The sequence below is a fragment of the Salvia splendens genome, chromosome 20 (genome assembly GCF_004379255.2).
Source record: "Salvia splendens isolate huo1 chromosome 20, SspV2, whole genome shotgun sequence".
NCBI classification, from domain to species: domain Eukaryota; kingdom Viridiplantae; phylum Streptophyta; class Magnoliopsida; order Lamiales; family Lamiaceae; genus Salvia; species Salvia splendens.
The window spans coordinates 4479523-4505317 of record NC_056051.1 but is presented as its reverse complement, the minus strand read 5'-3'; the positions used below and the strand labels follow the sequence as shown (position 1 = coordinate 4505317).

Sequence of the window (25795 nt, the reverse complement as noted above, 5' to 3'; positions counted from 1 at the left end):
GTGCTAATATACATCCAATCACGTGTTTTCACATGGCACGAAAAAAATACAATAATGTAAACACAAAAATGCAATACACATTTGTGAAGTTGTACATGCGTTTCCGCAGATTGCATTTTAGTTATACGCAAATTGCATTTTATATTGTAAGTTTTGCATTTTAACATAAATTGTCTACAATGCAAAATAAACTATATATAAATGCAATCCGTCTATATATAAAATGCAAATTAAACAGTCAATATCTAAAATGCAAAACTCAACAATAAAAAATGCAATCTGCCTCTAACTAAAATGCAATATGCCTAAATTCATCTATCATTTCTACAAATGTATATTGCATTTTTGTATTTACAATATTGCATTTTTTGTACCATGTGACAGCACGTGATTGAATGTACATTAACACTTTAATATTAGTTAGCATATTAGTATATCACTATAGTATATACTTTAGTTATAATAGTTGATCTAAGGTCAATGGTCAAAGTATGCGCTGGATGCATAATTCCTAGTAGTATAACGCATAAACGAGGGTTCATATTTGTTTAAATAACATCAATTTAATGATTAATTTGAATTGAGTGTTAAAAACATTAATGGAGTCAGCACTCACGGGTGGTGATAAAATGCAAACTCTATATATTGTACAAACTTCAAACTATGATCTGAACCATTAGAAAATGTCAACAGATGACAAATTAATAGCAACAAAAAATATCAACACAAGGTCAATACAGCATCAACCGTTGACATTGTGTTGACATTACTGTTGCTATTATTTTGTCATCTGTTGACATTTTCTAACAGTCCAGATCATAATTTAGAGTTTGTATAATATATAAAGTTTATATTTGATCACATCCCCAGCACTATATATATTATAATTGCTCCATTGTTCTATGATTTGTTGCACGTTTATTCTTTCACTAATATAATGAGCGGATGAGAAATACTCCATCTGTCTCATTGAAGATGACTCACTTTCCTTTTTTAGCTTGTCCTAACCAAGATGACCCATTATTTAAATTGGAAACATCTTTATCTCTACTTTATTCTATCTCTCTTACTTTACTCTCTTCACTCAACACACAAAAATAAGTTGCATAAAATCTCGTGTCGCCCAAGGAAGGAGTCATCTTCCTTGAGACGGAGGGAATATTAAATTAATAAAAACCATACTTAGCTTGCATTAACTTATAATGGTCAGCACTCAACCTTGGACATCAAGGAAGCATTAATATACGTAAGATATATTACTACTAATGATACCTAGCTGGACATACCACTGTTTGTAATTTTTTAATGATACCTAGCTGGACATACCACTGTGTCGAATTAATTTATAGTTCAACAATTATTAATTAATCTATATTTAAATCTAGTACATCATCTCTAAACTTGCCTTATAATGGTCAATATTCGAACTTGGACATCAAGGAAACATTAACATATACTCTCTTCCCTTCGTCTCAAGTTAATTGAGTCATATTTTTTTTTGAATTTCCAAATTACTTGAGTCATTTCTTTTTTAGCTAATAACAAAACATCTAATTATACTTACACTTACTTTATTATTTCTTTTACTTTATTTTCTCACCCCTCTTACTTTATTCTCTTAAAAATACTATAAAATGCAATCACCAATGAAACAAAACTCATCACCTAATCATCTAAAACAATGGAGGAAGACAGAATCAGCCAACTCCCAAATGAAATTCTCCAACACATCCTCTCCTTCATCGACATCCATGAAGCCGTTCAAACAACCATTCTCTCCAAGCGATGGAAACACCTCTGGCGTTCCCCCTCCTCAATATTCGCTTCCACCTCCGCGTTCAGTCCCTACGCCTCAACATGCTCCGCCACAACGAGCCATTTCTGAGGCTTCCCGCCCCGCTTCTCGTCTCTGAGACGCTGCGGGAGCTCAAGCTCAGGCAGTTACACTCGAGGTGGATTTATGTACCTGGACGATTTTCTCTACCAAATTTGAAAACACTTTGTCTTGAAAGGGCTTTGCTCTTCGACGATCATTGTTCTCGGGATTACGTGATGGAGCAGTTCGCGGGCTTCCCGGAGCTGGAGAAGCTCTATCTGTGCTAATTTCCAATCATTGGCCTTGTTTTAAGGGCTCCGAAGCTTAGAGTTCTTGAAATCGTTCAAGATTCTTTCCAACTTTTGAAAGTAGTACAAGAGATTTCAGCACCGTTGCTTACCTCGTTTAGACACGAGGGACATATACCTTTGGAATGTTCAAAGATGAATCTCCCCATGTTGGAAAATGTCTATTTAGACATTCATCATATTAGGTACCATGTGAAAGGGATGCATCTAAATTGTGTTAGGATGCTTCACCAACATGGAAATGCTACCACTGTTTCATTGACTTTGGACACTCTCAAGCTACCTAACTCTCTCCCTCTCTCTCATAGATTTCAAATTTATTCGGTAAAAATAGTTATGCAAAAGTCTTTATTAATGATTTGAATCAGCCAAAATATATAATTCTCGAATAAATTTTAAAAGACATAGTAGCTTCTATTTCTATCAATCTTTTAATTTTGCATCCGCCCTAGTGTCTCTCACATGTATATATGTTATGGTTGGTTGAAGGTTCTTGAACTAGATGGTGGTCCCATAGAGCAAAGTCCCCCTCCATTTCCCAACCTCAAATGTCTCAAGTTGATGGAAGGACGTCGCAAAATTCGCACAGTGCTTCAAAGCGTAATGAACTACTTGACAGTGGGGACTTTTTATTTTGAGTCGATGATGGTAGAGTTTCCCAATGATTTGGTTGTCGTTGAACAGAATTCCGAATATATGTCCGATGAGGAAGACACGGATTATACTTGGGGATTTGATAATCTATTCCGAAATTGAAATGTTGACATGTTTGTGTTGATTTCTAAACTCAATTACTTAAAGGTAAGAATTGCTTTGTTGGAGACGATGAGTAGGTGATGAGCAGGTGCATCATCAACTTAAAGATTAGTGGTGGACTTTTGAATTAGCGTTGTGTTCTTCATGGGCCATGGCTAAAAAGGAAGTCTATTGTGGAGTATATGGTGCATATATGATGTCTTCCTAATTAAATTAATTAGGACACGTAGTATGGATGTCTAAACTAGTTAGCTATATTATCAACTTTATTTACCTATAAATAGGAGGAGTACTTGCTGTCATTGTATCTATCAAGAGAAAAAAAAGAAGTGAGTGTTAGTTAAGAGAGAAAGAGTCGTAGCTCAAGTTAGAAAGGAAGAAAGAGTTTTGTAGTGTGTATCGTAGCTCAAGTTAGAAAGGAAGAAAGAGTTTTGTAGTGTGTATTATAGTTAAGAGAGAAAGAGCCGTAGCTCAAGTTAGAAAGGAAGAAAGAGTTTTGTAGTGTGTATTTTGTAATACCTTTGTGAGAAGTTTTAATCCCACTTACCTTCCAGATTTCATCCTTTGTTGAATATTTCTATATTTTGTGTGTAATGCATTATTTATTAGTACTAAAAATACCTACAAGTTTACAGAGTAGATTTAGTATAGCTAAAGGTCAGTATCGAGATACCGAACACAAGAAATAAGACAATAAAAGTACAAGACATGCAAGGAATTGATAAAACCCAAGGTTGAATCTTCAATCTTCGGTCTTCTCTTGCCTGGATCTGCAGAGCTCCGCTCTAATGGACGATGGATGCATTATGTGTGAAATATGAGATGGAAGGAGGTGTAGAGAGGAAGAAGGATTGGAGGCTCTGAGATATGGTATAGAAGAAGGTGTAGAGATGGAGAACGGAGGCAGTGAGATGTGTGATGGAAGGTGTAGAGAATGAGAATGATTGAAAACTCTTAGATGAAGATTATGAATTAGGTGAGGTATTTATAGTTTGGAAAAGGTTTATTTTTGGTGATTCTCGCCAAGAAATGAGAGAGATTTGGGCAATAATTGATTTTCCTTCCTGAATTTTCGCCTAAATTTCCGTCAGCTTTGACCGCACTGCGCAATATTTGTAGGATAGTCATAACTTTATGCACAGAACTCCGATTGAGACATGTAAGGTATCCACGTGAAGCTCTTTCGAAGATGAAGAGAATGGTATGCATTAATCATTAATTGGACTTCAACACTGCCGGGAAACTCGGCTTGAACTGAGGTTGTTGCACCTTGGTTTTTTTTGCACATTTTTCTGTCTTTTTCTATCATTTATCAACAAACACGTAAAAAAGACCAAATGTATAACATACACAATTTAATAACATAATTTGCATGATTGAAATTTAATCAAGTCAAATCTAACCCATAAAAACATGCAAAATTCATGTTTGTCAGTGCGTGAAATACTCCAACAGTTTGAAGAGCTTCTTGTGCCTTATCTAATTTGGACAAAGATGCTCAAACCCAAAATAGTAAATACTCGCTCCGTCCCATTGAAGATGCCACATTTTCCTTAGCTATTAGCAGCCACAGAACTTTGCATCATTCAAGATATTATACCAATAAATATCAACTATAGTAAGGTAAAATCAATTTTGAAATGTATTTACATAAATTTGATTTATACAAAGGATTACTTATTAATTGATTTATATCATTATTCAAAATAGCATGAAGGTACATTAGTCGAGACAAGACATATAATTATAGCAAATATAGAGATATTATAATGATAATAAATCAATCACCATCTTTTCATCAAATCTTACAATAATTTGTCTAACGTGACAAAATTAAGAAAAAAACGAAGCCAGCCCTCAAGACTTCTCAATTCACAATCAATGTGAAATCCAAAACCAATCGATACGAAGGAAGAGAGGTCCAGTCTTCAAGATAATGAATAGACAAAAACATGTTATATGGCTCTCGATCTAGACAGCTAGCAATCCAACTTACGATTCATCAATTTTTTATGTCACAATTCTATCCTTTTTTTTTCTCTTTTTCACGCATAATATTTCAATTCAATTCCTATATGTATAAAGTTAGTTATTCAAGTACTATTCTCCTTATTTTAGTGATTCTAGGTTCCATGGGATTTGAGGTTTTATGTGAAAATTTGTTGGATTCAATTTTTTCTGAAATTTTGGTGATTCCTGAGTCTACATTGCATCTATCTCATCCTTGGTATTTAATTTTTCTAATGTATCATTTTTTTAAGTTAGTATTTATAATTCACCTTACTTACATAATAGAATAATTTTCTTTAGTTACATGATTGCATAAATTATCTTTATTAGATGAGAAATAATTCATATTATTAAAATAATCTTGAAAATGATATCTCACATTAATGATATCTCAATTTTTTGTTAATACGAGCGACTATGAGCGCTTATATGCCACATAAGCCTGATTTTAAGTTGTTAACACTTAACCGGTATGTTATAGTTAAACAAAATGGGCCAGTAATTAGTGGAGTATAAGGTCGTAGGACTATTGTTAGATACTATTAGTCGAACAATTAGTACTATTACTTCCTTCGTCTACCAATAAATATCTCATTTTTTTGTTTTTCGTCCGTCCGTCAATAAATATCTCATTTTACTTTTATTAAATTTGATAAGTGGGTCTTACATTCCACTAATTCATTTCATTCACGTTTTATTATAGAACCAATATATAAAAATAGGTTTCATGTTCAAACAATTTCTTATAACTCATGATTAAATATGAGACATTTAATCATAGACAAATTAACTCCTACAAACTTTAAGTTGGCTAGTGGTTTTACTTTAGCAATTAATTTCACCAATCGTTTGAGCTTTCTTCAACATATTTAATTTGTGTATCAGAAATTTTTTTCAAGATAGAATCGATAACGATAATCCAAATTTTATAATCCCTCCATCCCCGAAGAATATGCACTATTTCTTTTTTAGTCCGTCTCACAAGAATATGTACTTTCTAATTTTGGAAAGTTTTTTTCTCTATAATGAGGTGGGACTCATTTTCCACTAACAATACTTTATTTACTTTTTCTCTCCACCTCTCTCTTATTTTACCAATTTTACATTAAAATTCGTGCTGACCCCAAAATGCATATTCTTTAGGGACGGAGGGAGTATATAACATAAAGTTCAAAATCACTCATTTCCACCAATGACTATCTATACTAAAATACAAATAAGTTCTTCACCAATTAATATCTACACATAGAGGGACACATGAGATGACGACTTGATTCATATTCCTCCACAAACTACTTATCCCAAATAATTAATGGAGATTTTGTTGTTCGTCGATCATCCCCTAGTTTCAAATAAAATTAAAATAAATATACAAAAAAAAATTTTAAAAATGGTAAATGTAGGCTGAATATCATTGTTCCTTGCAAAAGATATTTGCAGAAAATTACAACACGATGATACTGAAATGTCAACATAACTTCAAACTGATATTTTAATACATTATGCTGACATTAATATTTAAATGTCAACACGGTTTATTAAAATGTCAACATAAATATATGTTGATATTTTAATATGAATATATTGACATATTTAATACACTACGTTCATGAGTTAGCAAGTTAACAATTTAAAAAAAGTTAGCATTTTAACGCTAACTATTTATTCCTTATTGATATACTTATTAGACTTATCCCAACTTTTTTATTTTATCTTTTTTAACATACTTAGCTAAAATTGGTGTTGTAGAAAGGTATAAAATGAATAAATCCAATTAACTATCTTTTGTGCCGGAGAAGATCTTCTACTTTATTGGTTACAATTGCAATGCTGTCCACATGCTCGCTGACATCTTGAACCTGCACAGTATGATTCAATAATTTTTCATTAGTATTTTCACAATTTTTTAATTTCTCAAAATAATACTTCCTTCGTCCTATAGAAATAGGTCATATTTCTTTTATCGTCCGTTCCATGAAAATAGTTCATATTCATTTATGAGAACTTTTTTCTCCTTCCATTTGACTTTATCACTTATGAGCCTCGCCATCCACTACACAATTTTAACTAATTGTCTCATTCTATCTTACTTTACCAACGCATAAAACATGTGCAACCCTAACTGACATATTTCTATGAGAACGGAGGGAGTAATAAACGCAGCCCCATGCACGTGAATGTACATTTACTCGAGTTTCTGTGCAATACCGTGAGCGCGCACAACACGCAACAGCGTCACTAAAAAATGACTAACAACAATTTTACTTAATAAGGACATAATTTATGTTTTTAAATACATCATTCACACTTTAAATATTGTTCGTGCCCTGTACTCTATTTCATTTATATCGGCACATTAAATATTACTCCGTACTACTACCTTCATCTGCCATTAAATGTCTCATTTTTCTTTTTTCATTGTCCGTCAATAAATGTCTCATTTCACTTTTATTATATTTGGTAAGTAAACCATACACTCCACTAACTTATTTCACTCACATTTTATTATAAAATCAATATATAAAAATAATTAAGCCCAACATTCTACTAACTTCTCTACATATATTTTACTACATAAAGTCAAACAATTTCTTAAAACCCGTGCCGGTCAAATAATAGACATTTAATCATGGACAAGGAGAGTATTATAAACTACTATCTTCAGCTTTCAAAATAATTCTATTTTACTAATACTATTTTGTTATTTTGAAATATCAACCATCACATTATTTCAGGTCCCGCGTTCAACTAAATCATTTATAAATTTCAAATCAAATCAAAATAAGATTCTGATTAGCAAACAAAGCACTACAAAATACATACTATCTTATAAGAACACAAAATTAAATACAAATTATTTGTGTGTGATTTTTTTTGAAAAATGATAAAAGTAGGCAGGAAAGAAAAATGCATTAAAGTTGAGAACACAATTATATACTACTAACACCTTAAATCTGTTGTTTTTTTCTAAGATGTTTTCATTTGCTACTCTTAATTTTAATTGGGACACCAAGATTAGGATACTAGTTAAAACGCAGTTGACACATTTATAAATACAAATTAACGTCCTTAATCGACTAAAAATTAGGAGTAATAAGGACCAATGATATTATACCTTATCGATGATGTTATCAAGAGCGCCAGCCGCCTCGGCTGTTTTCTCAGCAAAATGTTCAACTTTCTCAACAAGATCGCGCAGTTTTCCCTGAGGAAGATCCTCAGCGTAGTTCTCGGCGATCTTGTCGACGGACTCGGCCACCACCTCCACCGCCTCCGCTATATTCTCCACCGCTTGCAGTGATGTTTCAAGCCTATCTATACACCCAAAAACACCATTCTTTTCTCAGCAAACCATAATTCCAAAATTAAATAATGAGATTTATTTGAATTTCTTACCTTTTATCTCCTGTAATGGCCCCAATTTGCTAGTAAAAAACGGTAGAATAAATGTAACAACAAACCCCAAAACCCAGCTCCTGTTTCATCATTGAATTATCTATTAGGATCGTCGACTGTAACATTAGTTAGACATTGTCCGTTTTGGGTCAAGCTCGCATGGATTTTTTTTTGTCACTCCCAAAAGGCCTCAAACTAATTGAGATGGATAGAAATTATATACACCTTCCAACTTCCCTCACTCATTGGACGTCGAAATTTTACTTACATGGGCTTGGAAGGAGGTGGTGTTGGGGCAGAAGCTGGAGGATTTTCAGGTGCAGTGTCAGCACTTACAACAAAAGATTTCCTAAAAAATATAAAAATAAACATAGTTAAAAAACCTATTTTTAATTAAAACTGATTGAGTTTTTTATTTTTTTTGACACACCTTGTATGTTGAAGTGTTTTCTTGGCGGCCCAGAAGCCGAATTCATCGGTCTTGCAGTTGGAAATGGCTAATCTGGAGATGGGATTCCAAGGGAGGGACTGAAGGCTCGTGCTCGGCTTCGCGATGATGATGGAGGAAGAACTCGCTATTGACATAGCTTTGATCTTTGGGAGTGTGAAATTATGTGTTTTTGTTGTATGGGAAGATTATAGAAGACGCTGAGTTGTTTTGGGAAATAATGATTTTGGATTGGTTTTATTTTATAGAGGACCAATAATTTGTTGATATAATTTGATGAATTTGTGGTTACTATTTACGATGTGGACTAGCGATAGATGCCAATTGAAAAGTTGGCACGAATAAAACAATTACTCCACATGTAAATGCTGAAAATCAATTATGGAAATGAAACACATGTAAAAATAGAGAAATTTGACGAGCTGGTCCACATGCTTACTACTAATTTTTATAAATTCCAAAGCTTATTTCGTCTTTCGCAAGGGCTCGATCAAGAAAAATATCTGTAATCCAAATACATTAATCAAAATACTGGCCGAATTCCATTACAATTGAGTATTATGTGTATAGAATTTTATACATTTATATTTTTACATAAGAATAATAGAATGTTTTTTATAAACTGAATCCTAGGAAATAAATATTATAGTGGCACTATTTTTCTTTACCGTGAATCAAGGAAAAATAAATGGGAGAGAGGGAAAAACAAAAAGCAGGCGCCACTTGTGAAGGAAAATAAAAGGCGTCAAATTTAATTAAATGATATAAAAGTAAATTTGGTTCCTAATAAAATGGATATTATAAATAAACTGGTTTTTTTCTATACCAAATTGCATAGTTATTTAGAGTGAAAGAACTACATTACAACAAAGCGCGTATAAAATTTATGAGATTGAAGAAAATTTATAGTTAAAGAGAATGCAGGCTTGGGTTTGGATATCCAAATTTTTGGAGTCGGGTACCCATATTCTCACCCCTAACTCCACTGGTCGTGAATGAGCTTTCGGAGTTCTATAATGTTCGCCATGATCAAAGGTCTTAGGCGTTTGATTCCCGACATCATATATGTATACATGTATGCATTATAATTAATGCATAATATAATTATTGAAGACGAAAGGACCAAAAGCTATTAATGGGGTCGACAAGGATATTGGCAGTCAACAAGGTGTGTTGCAGCCATATGGAGAATAGATATTATGCATAGTAGAAATATATAGAATAGATATCTAAACAACTAGAAAATTCCATAAAAAAGGTCTAAAAAATCAAGAAGCAAGAAAATAAATAAATAAGAAGTTATAGAACACATATATAGTGTGTGTATATATATATATGGTCTGTTGGAAAAGATTTTGTCATTTTATAACAGAAAAAATGAGAATGCAAAATTTATAATTTATGCAACATCATCAAAACTTTGTTTGATATGCATCACACCAGTGCTCTATTAGTTATCCCAAGTAGTTATTATATTTCTAATTAATATATATGCAATTGGAAACATGTTTGGTTTCCATACTATACTTAAGTATTTACTACCTGAAATAAAATCTAGACCAAATAATTAGTATAAAAATTATTTCAAAAATGTATTTAATATTTTATATGGATGCATTGCCTAAACAATATCTAGTCAATTCATCGTTGTTTTTTGGGCTTCAATAGAGGAGTACGTCGTTAGGTTTAGATAACTAATTGAATAGAGTACGAGTTTGATAATAAAGTGGAGTAAATTAATTTTACCTTATAAAAACTAAATAATCTATGTTTAGGAAGGGTATTGGGTTGGGCCGAAGGTTATACTGTTGTTGGGCTGGGCAGAGTTGTTTGATCCGCTGGTGTGCAGTGGCGGAGCCAAAATATTAACGGTGGGGCCCAAACTATCATTAAAATTTGTTGTGTCTATTCGATGCTAACGACACAGAAATGTGAGTAATATAAAAAGCCGCGCATGAAAAACGAATGCTGAGAAAATTAACTAGTAAATTGATTTTTTAGAGCATAAGACATACTTTACTAATACTATATGAAATATTTTTCATATTTATTAGATCAAATAGTTATTTTCTATTGTAGAACTACTTAAAAACTAAAAAAAATTACTAAAAAAAGTAGCAAATGAACTACCTGCATAGCTTCAAAATCAAATTTACTAGTATTATGGAGTATTATACTCCCTTCGTCCCATAAGAATATGCACTCTCTCCTTTTTAGTCCGTCCTACAAGAATATGCAATTTCCAACTTTGTAAATCCATTTCTCTCTAATGAGGTGGCACTCATTCTCTATTAACAATATTTAATTATTTTTTCTCTATATCTCTCTTACTTTATCAATTTTAGATTAAAACTCGTGCCGAACCCAAAGTACATATTCGTTGGGGATGGAGGGAGTATAGTATTTATAATCATAAGCTAAAATTATTTATACAAAATAACTAATATAATCAATAAATAAAGCATAAATGCACAAAACAAGAAGATATAGGCACCCAAATAAAAGAATCTTCTAGGAAGGAATCGGACTCAATACCTCACGGTGCAGAAATCTGAACCAACTGAGCTAACATTTCATAGACCCAATTTTGCATACATATATTATATTATATAGTAATTATTCAAATGGCTGAGGGGCAAAGGGCCCCACTGGCTCCATCGTGCCTCCGCCACTGCTGGTGTGGTCCGAGTGCCTATCATAATCAATCTCAACCCAAAATCTCAGGAAAACAAAACAAAGTTTAGTTGCAGATCTCAGTTTTAATTTAATTAAAATAAATCCAAAAGAATACTCGCGATGAAAGCTAAACGAGGAATGATCATATGAACTAAAAGAAACTAGTAGTATAACGTTTAACAAAAAGATGTTGCAAATAATAAGCTAAGAGTCATATTATCGACAATGTGGCATGTGATCAAATGCAAACTCTAAATATTGTACAAACTCCAACTATGATCTGCACCATTAGAAAATGTTAACAGATGACAAAATAATAGTAACAAAAAATGTCAACACAGTATCAACGGTTGATGTTGTGTTGAAACAGTGTTGACATTTTTTGTTGCTGACACCCCAAGAACCCGGCCGAGGGCACGGCGGGTAGTAGTTGATCTTCAAATTGTAGATGAGCTCCTCGCCTCCCAACGCTTTCTTCAACTCCTCCACCCTAGGCCCAACCCTAACGACGTTTCTCTACCACTTCATTCATATTTCTTTCATACTTTTCGGTAACCTGCCTATCATTTCAATAATAATCACTTTTTCTTTTTTTCTTTTCCATGCCTATTCATCTATATCTCTTGTAGCGAAATAATACCCACACCGAGCAATTATTTAATTTTTGAAAATATGAGTTATAGGTTAATTAATTGCCGCCATGAATGGACCAATCTATTCGTTCTTTTACAACCAAAATATTTTCACATGCAGCTAGCGATTACAATATTCAAACAATAATAAGATATAAGATATAACAAAATTAATAATTCCACTGTGGCTCAAATAATACAATGTAATAATCCTTTTCCATGTATAGAGGCTATGACTTAAATTTTCCAAGTAACCTATTAATTCCATTTGTTGAATATACATATTAGTTTTCACACATCAAAATTATAAAGTTAGAGAAATCAATTTAAATATATATAACACTGTCACTTCTTTATTTACCAATTAATTTTAGAATGTAACCTTATTACTACGATTTCACTAGTCTCACCTTCACATATTATATATGCTTCAGTTAATAACATTGTATCTAGCCCCATAAAATCTACAATCTCCGGCACTTGTAAAATTTATAGCCTCTAGCGCTCGTTATATCTAATAGTATCGAGAATGACACCATACTTATCTCCCATACGAGACCCCCTCTAAAACCTACCGAACCTAAAACTCATAAAATCTAACGTTAACCCCATAAAATTAAGATCAAACCATACCTAACGCTCCTAAAATTCACCATGCCTAGCACCCGTAAAATCTAACGCTATCGACGCCCAATTCCAAGAACCAAGCAGCACACATACTCATTCAAAACACACAAATTCATAATTCCATGCAAAATCAAAATCAAACAAAAATACCTATAATCAGAAGGATTCTTGGGCCAGAACCGATATCAACGAAGTTAGGAGGCCTTACTTTGTTGAACAAATGATCAACCCAACCATTTCTAAGCCTACTTCCATACCCATCCATGTTCTTGCTCTCCGGATCCTTCGCATACGCCATTTTCTCCACATTCGGAAGCTCGAAAAACTGCCTCCCAACCCTCTGCAGATTCTCAATCACTTCCTTAGAAATGCTGTGATTCACAATCTGAAAAAGCCCCCATTTGCTGCTCGCCTCATACACAGCTCTAACTACTAGGCTTTCCGGGCTGCTGAAGTCCACCACGGGGACCTCCGCCTCTGCTCCCACGAACGTTGTTAGGGCACCCACAGTGAGGCGGACGATAGGCCGCCTGATGCCTCGGGCGCGCCATCGTCCGCCACTGTGGGTGCGCGGACGATGGACGATGCGTCGTCCTCGCCCGACAGATAGTCCGCGGAGGAAGCGCGGACGATATGGCATCGTCCGCGCCATCGTCCGCCCACTGTGGGCGACGCGGACGATGCAACGCGTTTTTGTTTTTTTTTTCGAATTTTGTCTATTTATTAAACCTCGTTTCTCATTCTACTTTTTATACGAACATTTCTCGCATCTCTCACATTTCTCCATCTCTCACAAGCCAAAATGAACCATGACGACCGGAGTTCCTCATACGGCGGTAGTCCGACCTTGACTCAAGCCTTAAATGCAGCCGTTCAAGATGCAATGGCGGAATGTTTAGCCGAAATGCAGCGCGAGGAGGTGGAGGCGGCGGCGGCGGAGCAGATCCCCAGGCCTATTCGACGTCGGACGTTTGTCCTCCGCGAACACGCCGCAGCTCACGAACGTCTAGTTGCATACTATTTTTGCCGAGCAACTACGGTGGGGCACGACTGGACCGATGATGAAGGTGCATCTAGCTCCTCCAGCACGACGACCGCGCCCCCCGCTCGAGGATTACCGACGGGCTTCAATGAGGTTCTATCTAGAGAGACCTCAATGCGCAACCAACAAGACCATGCTCAGCTCATGAACGACATGATTGAAGAAGTGTGGGCCCGTAACCGTCGTCGCTGAGTTTGCGTATTATTTTTTAATTCGTATTGTAATGTATTAATTTTATAAATGAAATGAAGGTTTTTCCCAATTTTTGTATTTATTTAAATATTCAAATAAAAGAAAATGCTTAGGGCAGCTTATAGGGCGCCCCACGGTTGGCGAAAGGGTAGGAGGATAAAATGCTGACGTTGCGGTGCATAGGGCGGGCTTTAGGGCGCTCCTTAGAGCGCCCCACTGCTGATGCCCTTAGGCCGGGCTGCTCCGCCTCTGGCCGGATGAACTCTGGCGGCAGTTCTTGATCATTACTCACTTTTTCCATTTTGTATTTTTTTTTTTATATAATTGTTGTATGTGTAAATCTTTTGGATTGAGATATAGTTTTTTTTTGTGTTTGAGGAGGGAAAATTGCCTAAAGTGGTCTTACATCGTCATGGTAGTAAAACAGAAAAAACAGACATCTCCATCGCATATTACTTATAGAATTGGTGGAAGGAATTATTTTAACGTTTGGGATACACCCTCCAATAATTTATACATATTCACTCTGTTCCGAAAAAGTATGAACAATTTCATTTTTAGTCCGTCTCTGTAAAATATGAACATTCTAATTTTGGAAAGTCTTTTCTCTCTAAAGAGTTGCGGCTTTATTACTTTTTCTCTTTATCTCTCTTACTTTTATCAATTATGCATTAAAATTCATGCTGAATCAAATATTCACACTTTTCAGGGGCGGATGGAGCATGACTTTTACATTTTTTTAAAAATTATATATCATGCCTCGTGAAATTTTGCCAAGAAAATACTTATGAATTTACAAGTTCTCAAATCACACCAACGGTCAATGTAAAAGTAACATAGTTGATTGAAAACAAACAACACACTTAGACGAAAATATTAATGCACAAAACAGTTGATTGAAAACAAACAACACACTTAGACGAAAATATTAATGCACAAAACAGATTGATAACAGGTACATGTCAATTGAGACTCCCAATATGTACTGGAAACTGAAACTCCCAATTTTTTTTAATAAAAAAAAGTCACACAATATGCAAATTTTCAGATCATGGAACTGTACCAGGTTGATTGTTATGGTTACTAAACGGCCTCGATTAACCTCCACAGCAGGAGCCACAGGCAGGAGCAGCACCTGAAGCAGGATTTATATATTTCAATTCAATAACGAAAGGAGCAATAAAAACGTAGCAGGAAGATTAGTACAAGATGAAGGGGGACTTACTGTGATCTATTCCTCTAACGTTATCTAATCCACGAGGTGGCCCACGTGGACCACCACCGTATGGGCCACTTCCCGGACCTCCTGGACCACCACCGTCCCATTTCTTGCTGGCACCGGACCCTTTCCGATAGGCTTCAGACTTCTCCATCTGCACGAGGTAGGGGGGAGAATGAAGGCATGATTTGCAGTGGAACTGCTAAAGTTTAGACAGATGAATAGGATTACCGAAAACATCGTGGCAAAAAAGACCCCAATCATGTTGAGTATGGCCCAGAAGAAGTCTGTGATTGTTTTCAGTCGCCATATTGATCTCTTATCTTTGATAACACCTGAAGGGAGGGAAAATCACTAATAAGTGCAAATAGATACAACTACCTAACAATATTGAAGTATGCATCTACCTAGATGTTACTTTATCTACAAAATATACTATGGTTTTAACCCATGTTAATTCTCAAACAAAGGGTTCAGTTCCCCATCAGCTACCAGTTTAAACTAAGCAACTTTTGTTGGACCTCAGATAACAAACAGACCAAATAAAGATCAGTGCAAAAGAACTTTTATCAAGCCAACAGGTCAAGATACACAGCATAATGCAAGAAATTAAGGCTCTTCCTGGTATGATGGAATGGAATGAAGATAAGAATAATATTATAATTTCTTTGCATTTTCATTCCATTCCGTCCTTCATTCCATCGTACCAAGTAAATTAATAGAATGGAAGTAGGAATCACATTCCATTTCATCATACCAAGAAGGGCCTAAGTTTTCTGGAAAGTGGAAAATACATGTATGAACTCACAAATAATAGCTGCATTTGTTTGAGGATTTCAATTTTACATCTTACTGTCCAAATGGATTGACATCCAAAAAAATCTGTGTCATATATCTAATCAAGTATCCTTACATAATATTGCTTCCTACAGTTATAATTGATGTGATTTTAACATATGGAGTCAAAGTTCTCTCCCACAATTATAAAACAAGAGCTACTTTTGACAGTCATATCAATTCTCCAACTACAGAATCGTTAACATTACACTTGCAAAAATATTCTAAGGGGCTCAGTGAGTGGCCTGATATCTCTATCAGCAACAAATAAATAGCAGTAAAATTTCTGTTCTATGATGTGCTTATCCCCATCTCAGATGACACAGAGGCAAAATTCAGTTTTTCACTTAGAATTCTAACTTTTTTAATACCATACAAAAGGCCATGGATCTTGCAAAGTTAGACCCAACAACATAATCTAAGGTGGCTCCGGGAGGAATGACTTGCTCAAGAGCTTTCAAATACAGTATGTGTAAATAACAGTAGAAGTTATGTTCTTTTATGACGTTATCCCCACCTAAGACAACACAGGGGGCAAATTTTGGTTTTCACTCAGACATCCTATATGTGTATTATTCTTCTAATTGTTTTTTAACAAAAAATATACCCTTGACTCAAATTGGAAATCCATGACAATTTGACTGTCTGTTAGCTGGTTCTTTAATGAGAGTCACACACAACCAGAAACTTCAAAATATGAAACAAAACTGCTATTCAAATCCAAAATTTCGCAGTTCAAAATTATCCACGAATGAATTAAAAAAAAAAAGGAATTTCGTCATCTCTGAAGCGCAATAATCAGATTTTCAATGTCGAATAGATTATCGGATAAATTTATTCCTCGACCGACACCGAAATAAAATAGCCGGAATGATAAAGCTTATCCGGAATTTCAACCAATCAAGCAGCAATAACAGGGATGTTCCGAATTATCGAGCGATCGATCAATTAAGACGATAACAAATCATCACAAAAGATATTTCTCATCACGATTTATATAAGATGAACATAAACTATCACTCTAATTAACAACAAATAATCAATCATTCAGCACCAAATTCGTGAAAAATAGATCGCAAAATACGGAAATTGGAAGTAAACATCAAATTAGCCAGAGGATCAAACGAAAAATCAACGATATATAAAAAAAGTAGGAGAAATGCACCTCTCTCGACGTATGCCATGGTGGGAGCTTCAACTATTCTCCGGAGTCTTCCTTGGTTTATTCGCACGCGTGAAACGAATTGATAACTTTATATAGAGGTTGGGGTAGTAATCTGGTGTGACCGACATCACTGGTACACCGCCAGGAGCCATTTGCAATTTCGACACGTAAGCAACGTTAGTTGGATCCAATCAGAGGTCGCCAAATCAGCACCTTTAGTAAACTTTTGCCTAGTGGATTTAGTGGATTTTATTAAATTAAAGGTCTTTTCATGATTTTGATTTACTAATCTTACTTAACAAAAGCATATGCTTTCGCATTAACTCAATAAATGAATATTCACTTTTAATAAAAAAAAATTACGTTGTTAAATTCGCTACTGGAATAGCTTATGGTTATAATTATATCTCAGTTGAAAATTTCAAATTATATTCTGATTACCAGCTTAATTATAAGGTCGAATTTGAAAATAACATCAATTTATGAAGTAAAAATAAAGATAAAATTCGAAAAAGAGGGAATAAACATAAGATAGAGAGAAACAATATAACAAATGTTTATCTCAGATTTCTAGCCAAAAAATAGAGTATCATCATCAGTTTGCAACAGTGTAAGAACCCCAAAACTTATCCAAGTTGAGAGAAATCATCATTCATATCTTTCTAAACACAATGCACGGAGCAGTCGCTCGTGCAGCCAATGGAAACCACGAACGAATCTCAATATCTCGAGAAGCATAGCTTCAGCAGCAATACAGGATGATGTAAAACCGAGAGAAGAAGCCGTGAGCCATCTTTCTTGGAAGGAATTTGCTTCGTCTTTGGGTCTGAAGTTCTCTCAAATTCTTTAGCTGTGAAACTCATTGCCCATTTCTCCATCTCTTCCCTCACTTCCCATACAGAGCTCTCTGTTTCCCACTCCCATGAGTCCTTCAAACCCAACTTTATCGGAGTTTCGGGCGCCTACAAAGAACTTACAAACACTAGTCAGAAGAGCTACATATGGAAGCCACACTTTTACACAAGTGTAGAGGTTTTAGTACTTTCTTTTTTTGTCAAAAACACATCTATAGGTTTATAACAGAACACTAATTATGGAACCTCCATTTACATAAGTGATTGACGATTGATTCCTTCGATCAAATTTACCTTCTTACTCAAAAGAAAAAGTTGTGTAAAGAACTCTCTAGCCTCAGTTGCACCGTTAGACTTTCTCTACAGAGGTTTCTATCTAATCTGTAACTAAGCTGATGAAGGATCGAACAAGCAATCCGTTTACCTTCACAAATTTCAATGAATCGGATTTTCTCATGGAAGAAAGTGCAGCCTCAAGATCTAGGAAGCGTCCATCAACCATCCTCTTCAAGACTCTAGTTTGGAAGGTTTTTCCTCTACAAATAGGATTACTTCAGATAGGATATAGATACACAAGTACGAGTAAAATAAGCCGGCATTAAGAAATACCAACCTAGTGTAATCTCGGAATGGTGATCGGACCTCTGGGGCGGGGATCATCCCCACGAGCAGGGCGCATTCACCCAAAGTAAGAAGTGGCGGATGTTTTCCAAAATAAAACTTCGATGCAGAATTTATTCCATAAATGCCATGTCCCCAATATATCTGAGTATTCGATATGCTAGTTATATCAAATGAAAGACAAGCAAATATCAACACTCAAGGTCTTGAAGTGAGGATCAAGTGGAAATCATAGCTTCATGAATACACGAACATGTGAATATCACAAAGCGAAACCGTGTAAAATTCAACAATGACAATACAAAACAAGAAAAGAGTTGAGCTTTACCTTACACAAGTAAGCACTCAAGATTCTCAATTTCGAAATTCTCCTCTCGAGTGCTACTGCCAGCACCATTTCCACAAATTTCCTCAAACATGTGCGCTCGTTCTTCAAAAGAGTGTTTTTGACAAGCTGCAAACACAATTAGGCACAACTTAAAAATCCCAGCATTTCAGAAATTAATTAACTAGTAAATTAACAAACAACAATGATTAGAAAAGGAAGAGAAAACCACGAATTTATTCACTCAGATAAAAACACAAACACTTGGTATGCAACTGCAAGCAGAAAATGTAATCCCCAATTCACTTTCAAAACTATACCTGCTGCGTAATCGTGCTGCCGCCGCCACGCACAGACAGCGAGAGAACTGCGCGAGCCACGCCGATCACGTCGACGCCGAAGTGGCTAAAGAAGCGGCGGTCTTCATAGGCGACGGCGGCATCGAACAGGTAATCGGGGGTGTCGATGAGCTCGGCCTCGGCCTGGGAAGAAAAGGCAATCAGCTGGCGCCAACGGTGCGAGAAATCTGGAAGGATGACGGAGGAAGTAAGGCGGAGAATCAAGAGTGCGACGGAGAATGCGGAGAGGAACAAATATTGGGAAAATGTTGAGCTGCGATGGAGGGAATAATGGCGTTGTAAGGAGGAGCTCAATTGGTATTTGGTGGTTAGGGGTAATTTATGGTTTGTTGTAGATGTGAATGATAGCGACCGAGTGCCTTCGCCGGAGATTGTTGGAAATGGCGGCGCTGCGGCGGCGGAGAAGAATGCAGGATCGGAAAAGTGGTTTGGTCGGACATGGATCATAGATGCTGTTACAAACTTTGATGCGAGTGGAAATTATCACACCATACTAATAATATTGATAATAATCACTAAATATATTAGAATAAAAAAATATAATATTAATAATCACTAAATATTAGAATAAAAAATGGAGTATTTTATATAGAAATGATAAATAAATTAATACAGTACATATTTGTAGTAATATATATATATATATGTGTGTGTGTGTGTGTGTTGTAATCTCTATTATAATAATCAGTCTTATTCATATAATTAATTTAAGCCCCAATTTTGATTAATCTTTCAACAAATTCTGTAGTTTATGATATTCTAAAGTTTCCACGCGGAAAATAATGATTCATTTACTACCAGACAAAGTAAAATATACTCCCAAATAAAATGATGATTACACTAAGCAAAGGGATAAAATAGAAAATGACATAATAAGGGGATTTGAATTGTAATCAAAGTCTTAAATATAAGTAAGAACGAAAATTGAAGTAATTGCGAAACCGATGAAAAATGTACCAACTCATATTCAGTTACATGTTTGATACTCCCTCGGTTTCGCCATAGTTGAGTCATTTTACCATTTCAGAAAGTTTCTTCATAGTTGAATATTTCCATATATGGTAACTTTTCTCTCTCTTTTACTTTACTCTCTCTCTTACTTTATTATCTTTACTTTATTCACTTTGTACTTTATTCTCTATACATTTTCCTCTCTCTTACTTTTTTTATTTTTTATTTAACACACCCAACATTCATTTCTAAAACTACGTGCCGAAAAATTCTGCCTCAACTATGGCGAAACGGAGGGAGTATGATACAAGAAATTTCAACTTTCTGCCAAAATACAAGGCTTTTAAGAGTAGCAAGTGTTTGAAGTGCAAAAATCTCATCCCACTAAATGTCAATGAACACTCTCGGTTAGGATAATACTCCCTCCGTCCCGGACTACTCGCACATTTCCTTTTCGGCACGGAGATTAAGGAATGAGTGTATAGCAAAGTCAACAATTGCGTCTGTAGATGATAATTTTTACTAAAAATGAAAAGAGTGCAAATAACTTGGGACGCCCAGAAAGGAAATAAGTGCAAGTAGTCCGGGACGGAGGGAGTGCTATTAGTTCAAAAAATAAGTTTAATGGCTTCTAATCTACGTGTCTCTCTGCATTTCAGTTTACAAAATCATCATCCATGTTCACTTGGAAAGATGTATCTGAAAGCCTCTACTTTTTACCTTAAAATACACGGATCATCTGCGGCTGAAACTACAAAATCGAGCATCGTTGATGAGCGATGGTGGTCTTTCATTCCAATGCTGGGAGGGCTGAGAATAGGGTATGAACTAATTTGAGTATCTGAGATAAAAAAAAAAAAACGAAGGCATCAAACTAGAGTAACGACTGTTTTACAACGATTCAAACGTTATAAGCAAATAGCAAGCAAGCAGTGTATGAAATTTTCCATTTAATTAACTAAACAAGATTATATGAAGAAAATACATAACAGGAAGATTACACTTAATCAACTAGACAAGATTATAAGTAAATAGCAAGCACAAGCAGTAAATGTAATGTTTAAGCCTAAGACGAGTTAAACAACACGATCCCACGGCTCACACTGACAACCGAAATAAGCCGATGACTTGCATTAGCATACATGCTATCATAGTTCCACCTAAAATGTTAATGTGAATACGAAATAAAAATGCTGCATAGCCTACTTGATCAAATATCTAAACAGGGCAATAGTCATTCACAATGTAATCTAGTTAATGTTCTTCCAAAATTATTAACTTTTTGCTATTTCGAAACAACTACTCTCATCATAAATTGCCAAGCAAATAAAGAGCCGCAACAGCAAAACACGAAAGAAACATTAACTGTGCATACCAAAAAAAAGGCTATATATATGTGCTTACAGAAAGAAATTATACCTTTTACAGAAATAAGTATCCAAAACTTCAATTCTTGCTCTTAGATTTGGAGGGAATTTTCCCATATGCCATAAGCCTGGACTGAGATATCTTGAGTTCAGCCTGTTGCAGTTTTCTCTTCCTCTTTCTGGACATAGTTTTCTCATCCCCATTAGACTCCACGGGTTGTGATTTTTCACTTCCCACCGCCTTATCCTCCACATCTTTTCCCTTACCCTCGTGGTGCCTCCCCTTCCTATCCTCATCAACAGCCCGAGAAGTACTTCCCTTTCGATATTTACTTTCCTTTAGCTGGATAGTCTTGATTCTAGGCACCTTCCATTCCTTCTCCCTATACGGAGCTATCTTCTTCAAGGAGACATACTGATTCAGTTCCTTGTCGTCCAGCGCAAGAATCTCTTCTGAGGTCAATCCAAATCTCTTTGCCTTTACAGGTCTGTATTTGAATCTTGTTTTCAAATCCCCTAAGGTGTCCTCATAATCCAACTTATAGTACTCATCCAAGAGCTCCTCTATAACTGCCTTCTCTACGTCACTCGGTTTGTGCTTTCTCTTCCTCTTACTCCCCCTCTCCTTTCGCTCATCGCCTCCATCTTCATCCACCACATCTTCCTCCCCTTTAGCCAACCTATCTTTCATTATTCGTTCTCTTACCGACTTGAACCCTGTACCCGCCTCATCCACCTCGTCCCAACCCTTATCAAGTCCAAGCAACTCATCTTCCTTGTCAAAATCCGGTTTCTCAAGACCCTCCTCATCTTCATCGCCATCGCTCCCAAACTGCGGATCCACATCCTCAGCACCATAATACTCCTCACCGAACGCTTCCTTCATCTTCCTATCATGAGCCTCGGGGTCAAACTCATCCTCTAAATCATCCTTATCCAAAAAGACACCCTCCGCCTTCCCAATCCCAGCTACCTCCCTAATCTTCTCCAACTTCTCATTTATCTCTTTCTTCTTCAAGTTCTTCAACCACTTCAACTCCTCCTTCCTCTCAAACTCCGCCTGCGCCATCCTCTCCTCTTTCCTCTCCCTCTGCGACTTCCTCGCATTGTCCTTCTTCCTCACAGACCCTTCCACTTTCCTCGAATGCCCCATCACCCTATCGCCAGCATTCTCTTCAAACCTAAAATTAAACTCAGTCTCGTAATCCTCTTGCTTTTCCAGCTCATCCTCGTCCTCTGAAATGTCCACCTCCACATCGCCCCGAGCATTACTTTCCTCATCATACAACCTTTTCCTGAAAAATTCCTTCAAAAACATCATTTCTTCATCCAACTTCGTATCCTCCCCAAAATACTTATCCATCTTCTCCCCAAGCACATCCTCCTCCTCCTCATCCTCCTCGTTCTTCCCGCTACTCTTCACTCTCAAAAAATCCCCATCATCATCATCATCATCATCATCATCATCATCATCAATTTTCCCCTCATCCAAAGATTGCACTATCTGCTTCCTCCTCTCCTCCTGCTCTTGCGTATAACTCTCTACCTTATTATCATAATCCCCATTTTCCTCCTCTTCATCACTCAGCTCTGGACCCGCCTCAATCAATTGCTTCGATACAACATCTTTCAAATACATCGGAGTCCCCTTCTTCTTACAAGAATCATCCTCGTCTTCATCGCTGTCGTCGGAGTCGGAATCGAACAATTTCGCATCAGGTTACCTCAAAATCGGGTCTTGATTTTTCACCTTAATCAACGCATCGAAGAATTTGGCGTCGGTCTTCTTACTCGGTTTCGTGAACTCCTCCTCCGACGAGGATTCCTCGGAATCCGACGAGTCGACTTTTCCCTGCTTCTTCAGCGCTTCGTACCTGTGAAGTTCCTCTCGCTTCTTGTTGTGCTCGTATGTTGCATGCATGATTATGAAACATGATCACCACATGCATGCAACGTATGCGCGCAACACATGCATGCAACATATTGAGTTAGTTGTGACGTGGCGTTAGTAAGGAGGCATTGTCCAATAAGAACGAGGCAATGACGTGTTGTTGGCCAATGAGAGCAAAGCACGTGGACGATAGCACGCGGGAAGAGAGGCAGAGCTAGGATGAAGAGTATAAGTAGTTGTAGTTGCTCTTTCTTTTGTCTTTGTCGTTGATATTGCTTAGTTGAGTGTTGGTGAGCTTAGATCGTGGATCTAGAGTTCCTCCTTGCTTATTCATTCCAATTGTAAAACATTCGATCGTTATTACCGTTAATTCAATCGTTTCAATTGATCATTCATTGTGTTGTGATCGCGTTTTATCGCTGGATCTCGGTGGATTGCGAGTTGTGAGCTAAGATAGGGAGGTTGCGAGGAAAAGTCGTAACATCGTAGCGTTTGGCGAATTCCTGGTCGATTTCGATTTTGGAAATGTCTTCGTCTGAAGAATCTCCGTCGCCGCCGAAGAGCTGTAAACGATCCATTGCCGGAGGATTGAGACTGTCAGCAAAGAAAAGGTCTTTCACGTTTTTGAGATTTAGGGTTGTAATGTATAATTCTTGGAAGCTGATTTTGAAATTTTAGGTTGTACTAGGAGAGTAGCATTCAACCCAAATATAAAGTGGGCTTCTCATCATATAGAAAAGCCCATGTCACTCTACTAGCTTAAGAGCATCAACAATGGCGCCCGTCCCGCCGGAATTTCGACCGGCATGCCGGAATTCTGCGGCGGACGTCCGCCATTGTGCATGGTAGGCACGGATACAGAATTCCGCCGAGGACACCGCAGTTCCGCGGCGTTTACATGGAATTCCGTCGCGACGCCGCGCGGACGTCCGCCATTGCGTTGACTCCCACGGACGTCCGCGCGGAATTCTCATTTATTGCATTAAATTTTTTTTTTCAATTTCTATAAATACGTCTCGTTGAACTTCATTTCATTCGCACCACTTGTATTAACAAGTATCTCTCTATACATTTCTTTTATATATCCGGAATGGCTGATAGTGGTAGTGGTAGTGGTGGGCATTATGAACACATGATGCGTCTGATTCACGCACGTGTGCGGGAATCAGCGGAGAGGGAGGAACAAGCGGCCTTGGTGCCGGCGCTACCTCGACCCATCCATCGTCGAACTATAATTCCTGGGACCACCTCGCTGCCCATGCTCGGTTGTATGAGGATTACTTTGCGCCGGAGCCACAGTTTGGGGAGAACCTGTTCCAGCGACGGTTTAGGATGCATCGTCCGCTCTTTCTGCGTATGGTGGCCGCTTTAGAGCGTCGATACGGGTATTTCAGGGTGCGGGAGGATGCGGCTGGTATACCCGGCCACACGCCGATTCAGAAGTGCACTGTCACAATCAGGCAGCTGGCATACGGAGGGGCAGCCGACATGTTCGACGAGTACCTCCACATCGGTGAGACGACTGCCCGCGATTGCCTGAAGTATTTTTGTCAGGGCGTTAGGGAGATATTCGGGGATAGGTATCTTCGGAGGCCTACGCCCGAAGATTGTCAGGCTCTGCCGGATATGCACGGGAATCAGCACGGGTTTCCGGAGATGTTAGGCAGCATAGATTGTATGCACTGGGAATGTAAGAACTGTCCCGCTGCCTGGAAAGGGATGTACACTACTGGTTTCAAGGCCAACAATCCCACGATGATCCTTGAAGCGGTAGCTGACTACCGGCTGTGGATTTGGCATGCCTATTTTGGAGTAGCCGGGTCTAACAACGACATCAACGTCCTCCAGTCGTCGTCCCTTTTCAACGAGCAGTGCATGGGCGTTGGTCCGGCCGTCAACTTCGTCGCCAACGGCAACCAGCACAATATGGGCTATTATTTGGCAGATGGGATATACCCTATGTGGTCCGTCTTTGTGAAGACGATCAGATGCCCAGCAGATGAAAAGAAGATATATTTTGCGGGTCGCCAGGAGGCAGCGCGCAAAGATGTGGAGAGGGCATTAGGTGTGCTCCAGGCTCGATGGGCGGCAGTGAAGGGTCCAACACGGCTGTGGTATGTTGACAGCATCGCCGACATCATGTACGCATGTATTATTATGCACAACATGATTGTCGAAGATGAAGGTCCAGCACTGACTGATTGGACCAATGATGATGCTGGTGCTGCGGGTCCAAGCCACGGCGTGGCCACTAGCAATGTACGCATGGGGATACCCCATGACGATGTCGATCGAGTCCGTGC

General features: G+C 37.2%; 3 protein-coding genes and 1 pseudogene across 3 annotated transcripts; all 4 read right to left on the bottom strand.

The window, feature by feature from the left end:
• Positions 1–6272: 6272 nt before the first annotated feature.
• Positions 6273–8965, bottom strand: LOC121782984. Its single transcript, XM_042181004.1, has 5 exons — positions 8717–8965; positions 8555–8635; positions 8287–8366; positions 8006–8205; positions 6273–6749 (listed from the first exon to the last, which is right to left on the bottom strand). The coding sequence occupies exons 1-5, from the start codon at positions 8869–8871 to the stop codon at positions 6669–6671; spliced, it is 597 nt and encodes a 198-aa protein (XP_042036938.1). The 5' UTR covers positions 8872–8965; the 3' UTR covers positions 6273–6668.
• Positions 8966–14766: 5801 nt separating this feature from the next.
• LOC121782021 (selenoprotein K-like) lies at positions 14767–17195 on the bottom strand. Its single transcript, XM_042179727.1, has 4 exons — positions 17125–17195; positions 15354–15457; positions 15129–15276; positions 14767–15038 (listed from the first exon to the last, which is right to left on the bottom strand). The coding sequence occupies exons 1-4, from the start codon at positions 17141–17143 to the stop codon at positions 15001–15003; spliced, it is 309 nt and encodes a 102-aa protein (XP_042035661.1). The 5' UTR covers positions 17144–17195; the 3' UTR covers positions 14767–15000.
• Positions 17196–17669: 474 nt separating this feature from the next.
• LOC121780965 (putative transglycosylase H16_A0665) lies at positions 17670–19788 on the bottom strand. The gene is made up of 5 exons (XM_042178632.1): positions 19245–19788; positions 18928–19053; positions 18592–18743; positions 18403–18514; positions 17670–18086 (listed from the first exon to the last, which is right to left on the bottom strand). Exons 1-5 carry the CDS (start codon positions 19728–19730, stop codon positions 17844–17846), a joined length of 1119 nt encoding a protein of 372 aa, XP_042034566.1. The 5' UTR covers positions 19731–19788; the 3' UTR covers positions 17670–17843.
• Positions 19789–20871: 1083 nt separating this feature from the next.
• Positions 20872–24266, bottom strand: LOC121781893 (annotated as a pseudogene).
• Between the last annotated feature and the right edge of the window lie 1529 nt (positions 24267–25795).